The 13,084-nt window shown below is 38.8% G+C and overlaps 1 protein-coding gene across 1 annotated transcript in view; it reads left to right on the forward strand.

Annotated features, from left to right (window-relative positions):
- The window catches only part of RXFP1 (relaxin family peptide receptor 1), a 1,244,683-nt gene that overhangs the window by 948,357 nt on the left and 283,242 nt on the right, over positions 1-13,084 (forward strand). The window contains exon 12 of the mRNA XM_044062454.1: positions 10,081-10,152. Within this exon, the coding sequence (XP_043918389.1) occupies positions 10,081-10,152 (72 nt within the window). The remainder of the gene's footprint in view (positions 1-10,080; positions 10,153-13,084) is intronic.

Below are 13,084 nucleotides of genomic sequence, written 5' to 3' on the forward strand. Positions count from 1 at the left end.
CCCCTGTGGGACACCACTTGTGACAGGCTTTGAGTCTGACATTGCTCCAGCAATTTTAACTTTATGGGTTCTGTCCTTTAGCCAGTTTGCAACCCATCTAGTGACATAAGGGTTTACATTTAAGCTGGTGAGCTTATCTATGATGCCTGAGTGGGGCATTGTGTCGAAGGCCTTAGCCAAGTCCAGGTAGGCTGTATGGACTGCTTTGCCCTCATCAATATCTCTAGTGACTGTTTTGAAAAAGTCAACCAGGTTCAAAAGGCAGGATCTGCCCTTTACAAAGCCGAACTGGGTGGGGTCAAGTGTCTGTAGGTCCCCTATGTCTCTGTTTATAAGTTCCATAATGATTCTTTCCATAGCTTTGCAGACCAGGCTGGTTAAGCTTATGGGGCGGTAGTTCCCAGGGTCTTTAGAGGTACCCCCTTTGTGGAGTGGGACCACTGTTGCTGTACGCCAGTGTTCAGGTATATATCCTGTAGTAAGGCTAAGGTTAAATAGCATTTTTATGTGCAGGTTTAGCTCCTCTTGGAGTTCACGTAGCACGCAACCCAGGATACCATCAGGTCCCATTGATGCTGTGTTTTTAGCTTTGTTGAGGGCGGTTCTCACTTGGACATCTGAAATGACAGGGAGATTACATTCAGCTGGGATAAGTATTTCTTCTTTTGGGGGTGAGGGAGGGGAGAAATTTGCACTGAACCTGTCAGCCAGAATGTTGGCAATATCTGTGGGTTCAGTGTACTTTTTGTTGTTGTGAACTAATTCTGAGCATATCTGAGGGTTTCCGCCCAGGTTTCTAACATAAAATTGAAGGTAAACTACTGTTTGAGCATAGCAAGTGTACCTATTTTCAGTATAAATCTGAGTTTTATCTTGTTGTAAGATAACAGTAAAATCTTCAAAAACATATCTGCAATATTTACAATGTTGATAATATGTACCAACACAAAAATAATACAGTTTGTTAGAAACATTAAAACTGTACCACCTCATCTCAAAATAATTATTTTACATTCAATGTTCTTTGGTAACCAAAGATGGGTGCAATGTTAGCCATCTCCTTGTTACCAAAACTAATTTTTGAGTTATTTCTAATGACATTTCTTATAACATGATTGTCACAGGAAATGGGTAACATAGATTCCTGTCCCAGTGACTTCCCATACTCTGGAACAGGCTACCCATCTATGTCAAGCAAAGTTCCTCATTAGCACTCTTCAAGAAAAATCTTGATGTGTGGATGGTAAATAGGAAATACACCCCGGGGATCACTTCTGTGTCTCTGCTCGACAGTGGCACAGGAAAATAACTTTCTTGGGTGGTGTAAGCTATGGTACCTTGCTGGCTAGGCTTACGTAGGCCATTGGGCTGATAGCCTAGTACCTACCTATTAATCTATGAACCTATAAAGGACCTAGAAAGTTGGTAAGACCTCACATTCCCCTTAAAACATTGACCATGTTTTAAGATTGGTTTGAAATCAGTATGTCTTTTTAGGGACACTCCTTACAATATAACATTCACAAATTCATCAGAATGGCCCTTTTCTAAAAATAAGTATTTAAAGTTAGGTGATTCTGCCTCAAAAAATGCATCATCACTTATGTCTACTCAGCCTTATGAACTGTCCTTTAACTAAATTCGTTTCAATAAAAATTATGTTGAATGTTGCTAGTCAGATAATTGTTAACAAAAGTGGGCTTCCTAAAAACAATTTTTAATAAAAGTGGACTTCCTAAAAACATTGCTGTGAAAGCATTTTTTGTAAGCATCTATAGACAGTAACACATCTAAGAGTACTGCTTAGAGACCTCTACTACAGTAAGTGAATGTTAAAAATGAGGTGGTGTTATTTAAAAAAATCAAAAAACTGATCAAAAGTGTCTTCAACACCTTCTCAAAGAAAATAAAGTCTCTGTAATAAACAATCCATATGCTGGAAAACTGTCACCTACCCATTCCTTCCTGTCAACACTGGTGCACCCCAAGGCTCAATATTAGGACCTCTTCTTTTCAATATTTTTACCAACAATCTATTCTCTGCCCAACCTCTCTACCCTCTTACAATATGCCGATGACTCCATCCTTATTACCACTGCCCATAGAATCCCTGAACTCCTTGTCCTTACTCAGGACACTTTCACATCCATTGAAACCTGGCTCACCAACAATCAACTGATTCTAAACCCTAAAAAGACAAAACTTCTACTTTTTGTTTCCGAAATACTGGCACCTCACAAATCCATTTTCTCTATTATCTCCCATAACAATACCACCATCAGACCTGAACCTTATACAAAATTACTAGGTGTCATAATTGACAATTAATTAAAATTTGGCATACACATCCATTATTCCATAAAAAAACACCAGAAACTTGGTCTCCTTTACCGGAATCATAAACTACTCGCTTCTTCCTCCAAACCTTCCTTAGCCATGTCTCTCCTATTACCCTGCCTTCTGTATGCTGCTCCAGCTTTCACCAACCTGAAATCTTTACTTCTCTCCAAACTAGAGCAAACATACAATAAAGTAACTAAATTCACCTCTAATATACCTAACAAATCCCACCACTGCCTTGTCTTAAATCATTACAATGGTCCAAATTCCCTAAACAATTCTCTCTTTCTCAGTTGTACAGCACACACTCAGTTCTATATAATCCCACTTTCTGTCCCTCCATCTCTAACCTGATGTCCCGCTACAACCCCTGCTGTCGACTTTGCACATCTGACAAAAACCTTCTTGACATCTATAAGCTGCAAAAAATATTGGCAAATCCACGTTTAAGTACTCTGTAGCCCACATCTGGAATTCCCTTCCACTGAAAATAAGAAGCATCCCTCATAAGCTGCAATTCAAACTTAGAACTCAAACATTATTTTCACAACACCTGGTCCTGCCCTTGTCAAACACCAACCTAACTTCTGACTGATTTCTTCCTTTATGCCATTTCCGATCACTTCAGTTTCTCTCTCTCTTTTTCCACCTGCTTCCTACTTCTCTTACTCTTCCAACACTACATTTTAGAATATCCAACAATCTGCTCTTGTAAATACTCCTACTCAGGACATACATTTGCTACTATTGTATTCAATTATTATTTTTTTTATATTGTGTATCTATTCTCATGTAATGTCTCTTGTCGTTATTACTATAGTAATTGAAGTTCTATGTAAATTTGAAATGTTTAATTTTTTATTAACTACTGCTTTTTTTCTCTATTGATTGTCGTGCATATGTAATTAGAGATTTTCTCCTCGGGTCTCTACTGAAAATGGGGCTTTGGCTCAGTTGGACCAACCAGGTTAACAAATGACAATAAATAAATAAATAAATAAATAATGTTAGTAGATGTGTGCCTTTTTAAACAAAGGATGCTTAACAAGAAATGCTTGCTCCCACTAGTTCAAAACCAGATTTGCAAAAGAGGGAGCAATTCTTGCACCCATACCGACTCATTTTTTTCTGTACATAATAATTTCCATCAAATGTGAAAAATTATTGTTTAAAACTACACTTAACAAGCAGATAGTAATATTAATAATGAAACAGATTAAAAAAATTAGTAAACTTACTTAAATACTTTCTGTCAAAATCTTTACCATCTTGCATAATGCTAGTATAAAGTGAAACCGCATCCAAGGTTATTAAATAGTATTACTTGTCATCAAATATAAATGTATGTAGTGTATCTAAAAGTAGCCAAGAATCTCTGAAGCAAAACTGTGACCTCTGTACTACAGGGTTTAATATAGAGTCAAGAAGAGCTGAAATGGGCTCAGTCTTATAAAAGTCTGCCACTATAACTGACCTGAAGGGGGAATGTAGTCAGTCCTTATAAAACTTAGGAAGACCAAGCAATCTTTCTGCCTTATGGAAATCTACTTTGAATGTCTCCTTGACAAATCATGTCTATTAATAATTTATTGATAGCAGCAAAACTATAATTAATACAACTTAAAGTGATCTCAGCATAGCAAGAACAATCTTTCAACGTGCAATTAATAGCATCAACATAATCTTTGGAATTCATAATGACTACCCTAATGCCATTATCTGCCTTCATTATTCTTAAATCATGGCTTTTTATTAGATCTCTCAAAACAGCCCTCATCAGAAGTCAAATTATGAAACCTAGTTCTTTCAATATTTAAGCCTTTTCTTAAATCAGCTTGCACAGTACACTATGTGAATGACCTGAGACACACATCTCTAGACCTACATGAAAAGAGACATGGTGGAGCTCTCAGATTATACGGCCCTGGCAGGTATGACCCTCGCCCTGAGCAGCATCCTACCATTGCCCAGAATGATACTGCAGTACAAGCAGAAAATGATCGACTTTAACAATTGGCTATGTTTCTGGTGTCATTCAAAGGAAATCCATTATCTATCTGCCTGGTATGACATGATTGACAGACCTTGATGCTTTGCCAGAGATGGGCTGCATCTGTCACCCCTGGGTTTCCGGCTACTGGCTAAGGCTCTTGCTGCCCCTATAGTGCCTTTTTTAGGTGATGTTCCAAAGACCAAACTACCACCATAACAACTATAAATAAATGCATTCTTAGGGTCATGCTGCTAAACACTGGAAGTCTAAATCTCAAGATGCTCTCGCTTGAAGCACTCCTCAAAATGGAGAATATCTACATTTGTGCTGCAACAGAGACCTGGTTTAAAGCAGTAGAAAGCACCCCTGCGCTACCAGGCTATAACTCATTCCACACCTTTTGGCCACAGAACAAGGGCCGAAGCTCTAAAGGTGGTAGTGTCTCCATATTCATAAAGGATATGCACACCTCTAGACTGGTAGCCCAGCATAATGCATCTGAGATACTTCACGTACAACTAACATTGGGTAAGACAATGATTCAGGTCATAGCCTGCTACAGGTCCCCAACCATGTCCCAAGATGCTCACTCCACATTCCTAAGCACCCTGGGGTCTATTAGGGTCCAACCAAACACTCTCACACTGGGTGCCTTCAACTACCCCTCCATCAACTGGGAAAACTACTCATGCACCAATACACTGGCCCAACGCTTTCTGGAATTCACCAGTTCCAATGCCCTGGACCAGCTCTTTCTTACACCCACTAGAGGAAGCAACATCCTTGACCTGGTTATTACTAACATGGGCAACCATTGCTCTTCAGCAATAGTCAACTCCTCCTTGGTTAGATATGACCACAAACTAATCACCATGGAAATAATCATCTCGCCCACACCACCCGCAAAAGTAACCACCATGAAAAACTTCTCCAAAGCTGACTTTGGGTGCCTAAAAACAGATGTGGCTAACTTCATGGCACCCTTGCCTATGGAAAATAGTTGCATGACTGCTGAATCATACATCAGTGCACTGTAAAAACATGTACACAAATGCACGGAACTAGCCATACTCAACAGAACCAAGATGTTCTCCACCAAAGGAAGGAAGCCAATCTGGCAATCTGGTGGTCCTCTGCCCTTAATAAACTCTACAACAGAAGGAAGAAACTGTTGCAGAAAAAGGTGAAGTCCCAATACTGGAAAAACTCCCTTATTAGCCTCAAAAAAAAAAGTTGAGATCCCTCATCCAAACCTCTAAAGCCAGCTATGAAGGTAGAATTGTAGCAGACACTAAAAACAACCATAAAGCCTTCTATAGCTATATCAAGAATCTTCATGGCAATTCCCAGATTTGTTCTGAGCTACTGCACAATGGTACCTCCTATACTGAGCCAACAGATATTGCCAACATACTGGCTGACAGATTCGCTTCCAACTTTACCTCTCTCTCCCCTAAAGGACCATTCACTCCATACCCTTACATATCAGACTTGTCAGGCTAATGGGATGATAATTCTCAGGGTCTGTAGTTGCTCCCCCATTTATGGAGAGGGATGACTGTAGCAGTGTGCCATTTGGTAGGGACAAAGCCAGAGGTGAGGCTTTGTGTGAGCAGGGCACACAGATGTAATGCTAGTTCACTTTGTAGTTCATGTAGAACAAAGCCAGGGATATTTTCGGGTCCCATGGAAGCTGTAGGTAGGGACAAAGCCAGAAGTGAGGCTGTGTGTGAGCAGGGCACACAGATGTAATGCTAGTTCACTTTGTAGTTCATGTAGAACAAAGCCAGGGATATTGTCGGGTCCCATGGAAGTTGTATTCTTGGCCTTGGACAATGCAGCTTTAACCTGTGCTGCAGTAATGCTGGTTTCCTGGTATTGTTCTGGTATCAGCGCATCATCATGGACCTAATTTACAAAGATATAGGGAATCTCCAAACTATAGATCCCATGCAATTTGGTTTTGTTAAAGGTAGATCTTGCCTGCTCAACCTGGTTGACTTCTTTGAGGCAGTCACCACAGCTGTGGATGAGGGTAAGGCAGTTCACACAGCCTACCTCGACCTGGCCAAGGCCTTTGATACCATACCTAACTCAGGAATTATTGATAAACTCACCAAACTAGGCATCAACCCCTATATCATTATGTGGGTTGCAAATTGGCTCACAGATAGAAGCCACAGCTTGAAAGTAGCAGACTTTAAGTCAGACTGCCGATCAGTCATGAGTGGAGTCCCACTCAGATCAGTCCTGGGTCCTGTCCTGTTTGGCATTTACTTCTCATAAGTCCAGGCCAACACGGAGGGACTCTGGCTGACCAAGTTCACAGACAACTGCAAGCTGGGAGCCATTATTAACTCCCCAAGTGATGCAGACATTCTGTAGAAAGGCCTCACTGAGACAAATGACTGGTGATGCAACCTTGGCCTTAAGCTTAATGCCAAAAAATTGGTCGTCATCCCCTTTGGTAAAAACTCAGTTCCCACAAATTACCACATCGATGGGAGCCCACTGAAAACTGAAGGCATTATAAGAGATCTGGGGACACAGGTTAACAGCAACCTCTCCTTCAACCACTACATTGCCACTGTAGTCAGAAAGTCCTTCTATGTGGCATATGTCATTACCAAGGGGTTTTAATCCAGGAAGAAAGAGGTCATCATCTCTCTCTCTACTCTTCCCTCATTAGACCAGTCATTGGGTATAATGCTCCATTGGCATGTACCTCACTAGACACCTGCAACAGCTAGAGAGGCCACAAAAGTACCTCACAAAGAGAATCCTAGCCCTTAAACACATGTCCTACACAAACAAACTCAAAAAACTCCAGCTGTTCTCTGTCTCATATCGTCTACTAAGAGGTGATCTCTGCTTGACTTACAAAGCCATGTCTGACCCAACTCTGTTAGAAATGCTACATGTATAGAAATCCCAATCCCTCCATACTACATGCTCCAAAGACCTCAACCTCATTACCACAATCAACAGAACATGCTGGAGGAACAGGTTCATAACCCAGAGATTTCCCATGCTCTGGAACAAACTCCCCATACATGTCAAGCAGAGCACCTCACTGGCCATCTTCAAGAGAAACCTTGATGAGTGGATGAGAAATAGAAAGTTCACCCCAGGGATCACTCCAGTGGCTCTACTTGATAGAGGCACTGGTAACTAACGTCGGGCGGCATGATGCCAGGGCACATCTATGGGCTAGGCTTGTAAAGGCTCCAGGGCCATTAGCCTAGTACATACCTATAAACATATGGGTTCAAGAGTTGTTCCCTTCTTTGCAAATCTTGTTATGAGCTGGTAGGAGCAAGAATTGTTAAGAGTGTCTTGTTTAAAAAGGTACATATCTACTGACATTACATAGATAATTTGTTTTTTTTTTCCTTTGGAAGGTGGTGAAGACACTTTTGACCAGTTTTTTGATTTTATAAATAGCACCATCTCATTTAAACATTCATGTATGGCAGTAAAGGTCACCAGGTGGTAAAGGTCACCAAGCAGTAAAGGTCATCAAGCAGTATTCTTAGATATGCTACTATCTATAGATGCTGACAAAAAATGCTTTCACAGTAGTGTTTTTAGGAAGCCCCCCTTTTTTAACAATTATCTGACTAGTAACAGTCAGCATGCTTTTTTTAAGGAAAGAATGTAGTTAAAGGACAGTTCGTAAGGTTGAGCAGGCTTATAAGTGATGATGTATTTTTTGAGGCAGAATCACTTAACTTTAAATACTTATTTTTAGAAAGGGGTTATTAATGAATTATTGAATGTTATGTGTCCCTAAAAAGACATACTGATTTCAAACCAATCTTAAAACGTGGCTATTGTTTTAAGGGGAATGTGAGGTCTTACCAACATTCTAGGTCCTTTTCGTTACCTGTTTCCTATGACAATTATATTATAAGAAATGTCATTAGAAATAAGTGGAAAATTATTTTGGGTAACAAGGAGATGGTTAACATTGTAGGTAATAAACCCATCTTTGGTTAGCAAAGAACACTAAATTTAAAATACATTTTTGAGAAGAGATGGTCCAGCTTTAATGTTTCTAACACATTATATTATTCTTGTGTTGGTACGTTTTGTTGTCAATATTGTAAACATTGCAGATATGTTTTTGAAGATTCTTCTGTTATCTTACAGCATGATAAAACTCAGATTTGGGCTAAAAATAGGTACACTTGTAACACTCAGAGAGTAATTTACCTTACATTTTGTGAATCTTGTCCCAGTTTTTATGTGGGCAAAACTGTTAGAAAGTTGTTAAATGTATTTATGAACATATCACAGCTATTAAAAACAAGGATTTGAAGAATGTGTTAGCCAAACCTGCTTGCTGTAGTTTTAGGAAATTTTCCTTTTACGTTTTAATCAGTGTAGTTATGTCCCCATTACTTGATGACTTCCATACAAGACTTGAAGTCAATGAAGCATTATGGCAGATACATTTATCTTCTGACAAGTCACCAGGTCTGAATGATGTCATAAACATTAAATGTTTTTTTTTTTAAATAGAAGAATTTAATTATGCTTTTTTAACTTATTTAAATAGTTATTTTGTTGGATATGTTTAAAACAGAGACTTAAGCATATTGCACTTAATGACTATTACGTTAATTGATTGGTCATGTGATGTGTCGGTTTATGTATTTAAGTGTTGTGGGAACTGTGGGTCTGTTTCTGGTGAAGTTCTTGTGAGTTACATTAAAAGACCGAAAGCACTAAACAGAGTCTGTTTTTACTTGAATACTTCTTTCCTTTGCTGACTTAACGTTTTATGTATGTTTGGTTTTGTTTACATTAAGTTTCCATTTTTTAATGAAAACATTTATATTTATTTCTCTGTGTAATACTATTACATATAGATGAAAATGCATGCCACTGGCCTTGGCCTCCTCACTGCATGCCTACTGTGGTGGTTTCCAGAATCTTAGCAAATTAACAGCAGTCCTTCCCAAGAATGTCATATTCTAGTGCTCCTGACTGTCACCTCCACCCCCCCCCCCCCAGTGGGGTACAGGGGGAATCAAGAGTCATTTTAGAAGGAGTTATAAAATAGTACCATGCAGCCAAGTCAGCAAGGTCCAGTGGAACCACTTCTGCCATAAAAAGCATGTTTTGGTTGTCACTTTGCTTAACATTTGTGGACAAGTGTTAAAAAGAACTGATGCAATATTTATTAAACATTGTTGCTTTTTCTGTAAGACTTGGTAGGTTATAAGCAATGAAAGAGACAACCAAAGGTAATGACAAGAAAGGAGTGGTTACAAGAACACCATACATAACTATCTACAGTTATATAGAGATGAATAGATAACTCAAGCAATAATTGTGATCATCTTGTAGGTTCTAGCTCCCCTAGGTGGATCATGGATACAGGTAACATCTAAAAGACAATTCAGGTAACATCTGTACTGCTGAGTACTACATTAAGTATAATTCCTGTTCAGTAGTTGAATTTTAATTGGGTGTGCTAAATTAAAAAAATGTAAGTAAACGTATTGTTTGCCTGTGCTAATAACATTTCTATGATGTTCTTATTGCTGTGGTCTTGTTTGTCATATTTCTGTAATAAAGGGAATATAAAACATATAAAGCACATATACTGCATGAATGTGTATATATATATATATATATATATATATATATATATATATATATATATATATATATATATTAAATGTCAACTTATATGGAATTCTCATTAACATATGATTTCTGTCTATTTGTTTCTGCAGAGACCTATCGTTCAATAAGCTTGAAACCCTTCCTCCAGACATATTTAAGAACCTGATAAAACTTGACCAATTGTAAGACATTAATGACTGTCTTTTTGTAATAGTAATATGCGTGACATGTTTTGCATGCATGACCATCTTTCCTCTAGATAACTTTGTTCCTTTTTTAGGAGTAATAGGAGTAACACATTAAACAAACCTTTGCATTTCCCATGGCTTTACTTCCTTAGTCACATTTGGCTACATAGTTGCTACCAGTTATAAATTTTGTACATGAACTATTACTCTTTAAAGCTGATGTAACATTTGACATTTATGTTTCTTACATGCAGACTGTTTAATGTGTGCTTGATATTGACAGTTTAACAACTGAAATGATATTAAAGGAAAAGCTTTCAGTCAGGTAGCTTGTAAGATATGCAAATGTACACACACACACACACACACACACACACACACACACACACACACACACACACACACACACACACACATACACACATAAGGATAATAATAGATTAGTTATATAAAAGACAATGTCACGTCTGTATTTTGATATGGTTCCAGGTATTTGTTGTATCCAGATATGAAAAGCCCACAAGCGTGATACATGAAACAAACATTGCATGGTTATTGCTTGTAATGAAGAGTAATAAGCTGAATGTGATGCTTCTTTGAAACAGCCCTGGGGAAAAAAAACTCTTTTCAGCTGAGATCACAGTGGGAGATATACATCTTTACTGAAGGAATAGCAGTGTTGCAGTTATTATTTTAAATAATGGGGTACAGGGATTAAAGTCGCCTGCATAGGATACACAGAAGCTTGGTCCTTTGTATGAATGCAAAGTTCAAATTCCACTTCCTACTTTTTTTCGCATTCGAGCAGAGCCCAGACTAATGGCATTGACAATCATTATACAAAGCATGCAGTATTACTATTACCCACCTAAAGAATCTAAGGTGATACATGCTATTGTCTAGGTTCCATAAATAGTCCATCTAACTGTCAGCTTAAGCAGAGAGCTGCACAGATCTCTAAGCATTGGTATTGTATTACATACTCTGCAGGCCATATATTGAGCTGCTAACTCATCTCAACCAAAACAGATACTTCTGTGGCTAGGCATTTATAATCAAAGATGTTAGCATTCATACTGCATATCTTTAGTTTCATAGCCCAAGCCATTCATGTCTTGCTAGAGTGAAGACATGAACGAGCCAGTGAAATCAGTTGTCTAATCTGGAAAAGTGATGATCTTCATTCAGCTTATTTCCAGATTCTTTATACAGATGCCCTTCTAGCTCATTGTTACAGTTCTTAACACACAAACACACATACATGCACAGACACACACACACACACACACACACACACACACACACACACACACACACACACACACACACACACATATATACACACACACACACACACACACACACACACACACACACACACACACACACACACACACACACACACACACACACACATATACATACACACATATACATACACACACACACACACACACACACATACACACACACTAAGAGTGTATAAATCCATTTAATCAGCCTTAACATCGGCCACAGCTGTGTAAAGCCTGCCAGCACTGCACTCGTTCCTAATTGGCAACTTTTTTGCCTAGGAGATTGTGTCACATAACAGCTTGCCCAGGGAGCTGCCCCTTTCCCCCTGCTCTGTTTACATTTCTGGTAAAGGACATCAGAATTTAGGCAGCTTCTCAGAGTCAGCAGACATATCAGTAACACGCCATGCAAAGGATAACATGAAGGCAGTAAAGCAAATAAGCAGCCATTTCACTAAACATCTGCCTTGAATAGGCAGCATGTTCGCTAAAAGTCTATCTTGAATTATGATATTGTCAGCATCAGTACTTTTTCTTATATATGTCATAGATTTTTTCTTTACATAGATGAGCCCTCTATTAACCTCATACTTTTGCAGATACTCCCTCTATTGTTCTGGCTGGCCAGCTGCTGGTGCACGAAAAATAAGGAAATTCAAGAGCTTATTTTGTCATCTCCTTCACGGTTAAATACAAACTTAGATGTATACTGAAAAACATTCTGCCTGAAACAATAGTCCCATTGTAGTACTTTTTCAACAGTTGTTGGCTCTTTTTGTCTATTTTTTCTAACTTGAATAAGTGGCAGTGTACTTAATAAAGATAATCATGATGTTCTGCCATCATGCTTCAACCTACACAGTAACTAATATTGTAGTAATCTCCATGTCTTGCTGTCAGGAGGTGTAGACCTTCTATACATTGAGTGATAACTCTGTAGCATTATTGAACTAAAAACAGAAGTTATGTACTCACTATAATGCTCCATTGCCTATTTTCACTCTTCCTCAACAGCTGGGTTTGGATCGGATCCTCAGATCCAACTTGGTTGTTGGCCACCAAATAAATTCCAAAGCTCTTCCCTTAATCATAATGCACCAACTCATAACATACCTCAGATCCTGTTTGCTGGTTGAGATAAAGTAAGAAATATTAATATAATATTCCTGACAAAAGAAGCCATTATCTGGAGCTCAGTATATAGGCAGTGGTGTCCTTATAAGCTCTTGTTCTTCCAGAAAGCCATTGTGAAAAAAGTTGGGGGTTGGTGGGTGGGGAGTTGAGGAAGAATGAAAATGGACAACACAGATGGAACATTATGGTGAGTACACAACTTCTTTATCTGATGTTGTCAATTTTCATTCATTCCTCAGCATTTGGGACAGAGTCCCCAGCTACCTAAAATCCCAGGTGGACTCTAAGGAAGGATATTCCTGAGCACAGCTGAGTCAAAGATGCTCTTCCCCCCGAGACCAGATCCAATTGGTAAGCAGTAATAAAGTTATGAGGATTGGCCAAAGTTGTAGCTGCATATATGTAATTCATGGAAGCCCCAGACAGAAATACTGAAGAAGTTGACACGGAGCTAGTCGAATGGGCTCTTAAAAGTTTTGGCAAGGACAGACCCAACT

The sequence above is a fragment of the Protopterus annectens genome, chromosome 2.part1 (genome assembly GCF_019279795.1).
Source record: "Protopterus annectens isolate FY-2018-M chromosome 2.part1, PAN1.0, whole genome shotgun sequence".
Taxonomy (NCBI): Eukaryota; Metazoa; Chordata; order Ceratodontiformes; family Protopteridae; genus Protopterus; species Protopterus annectens.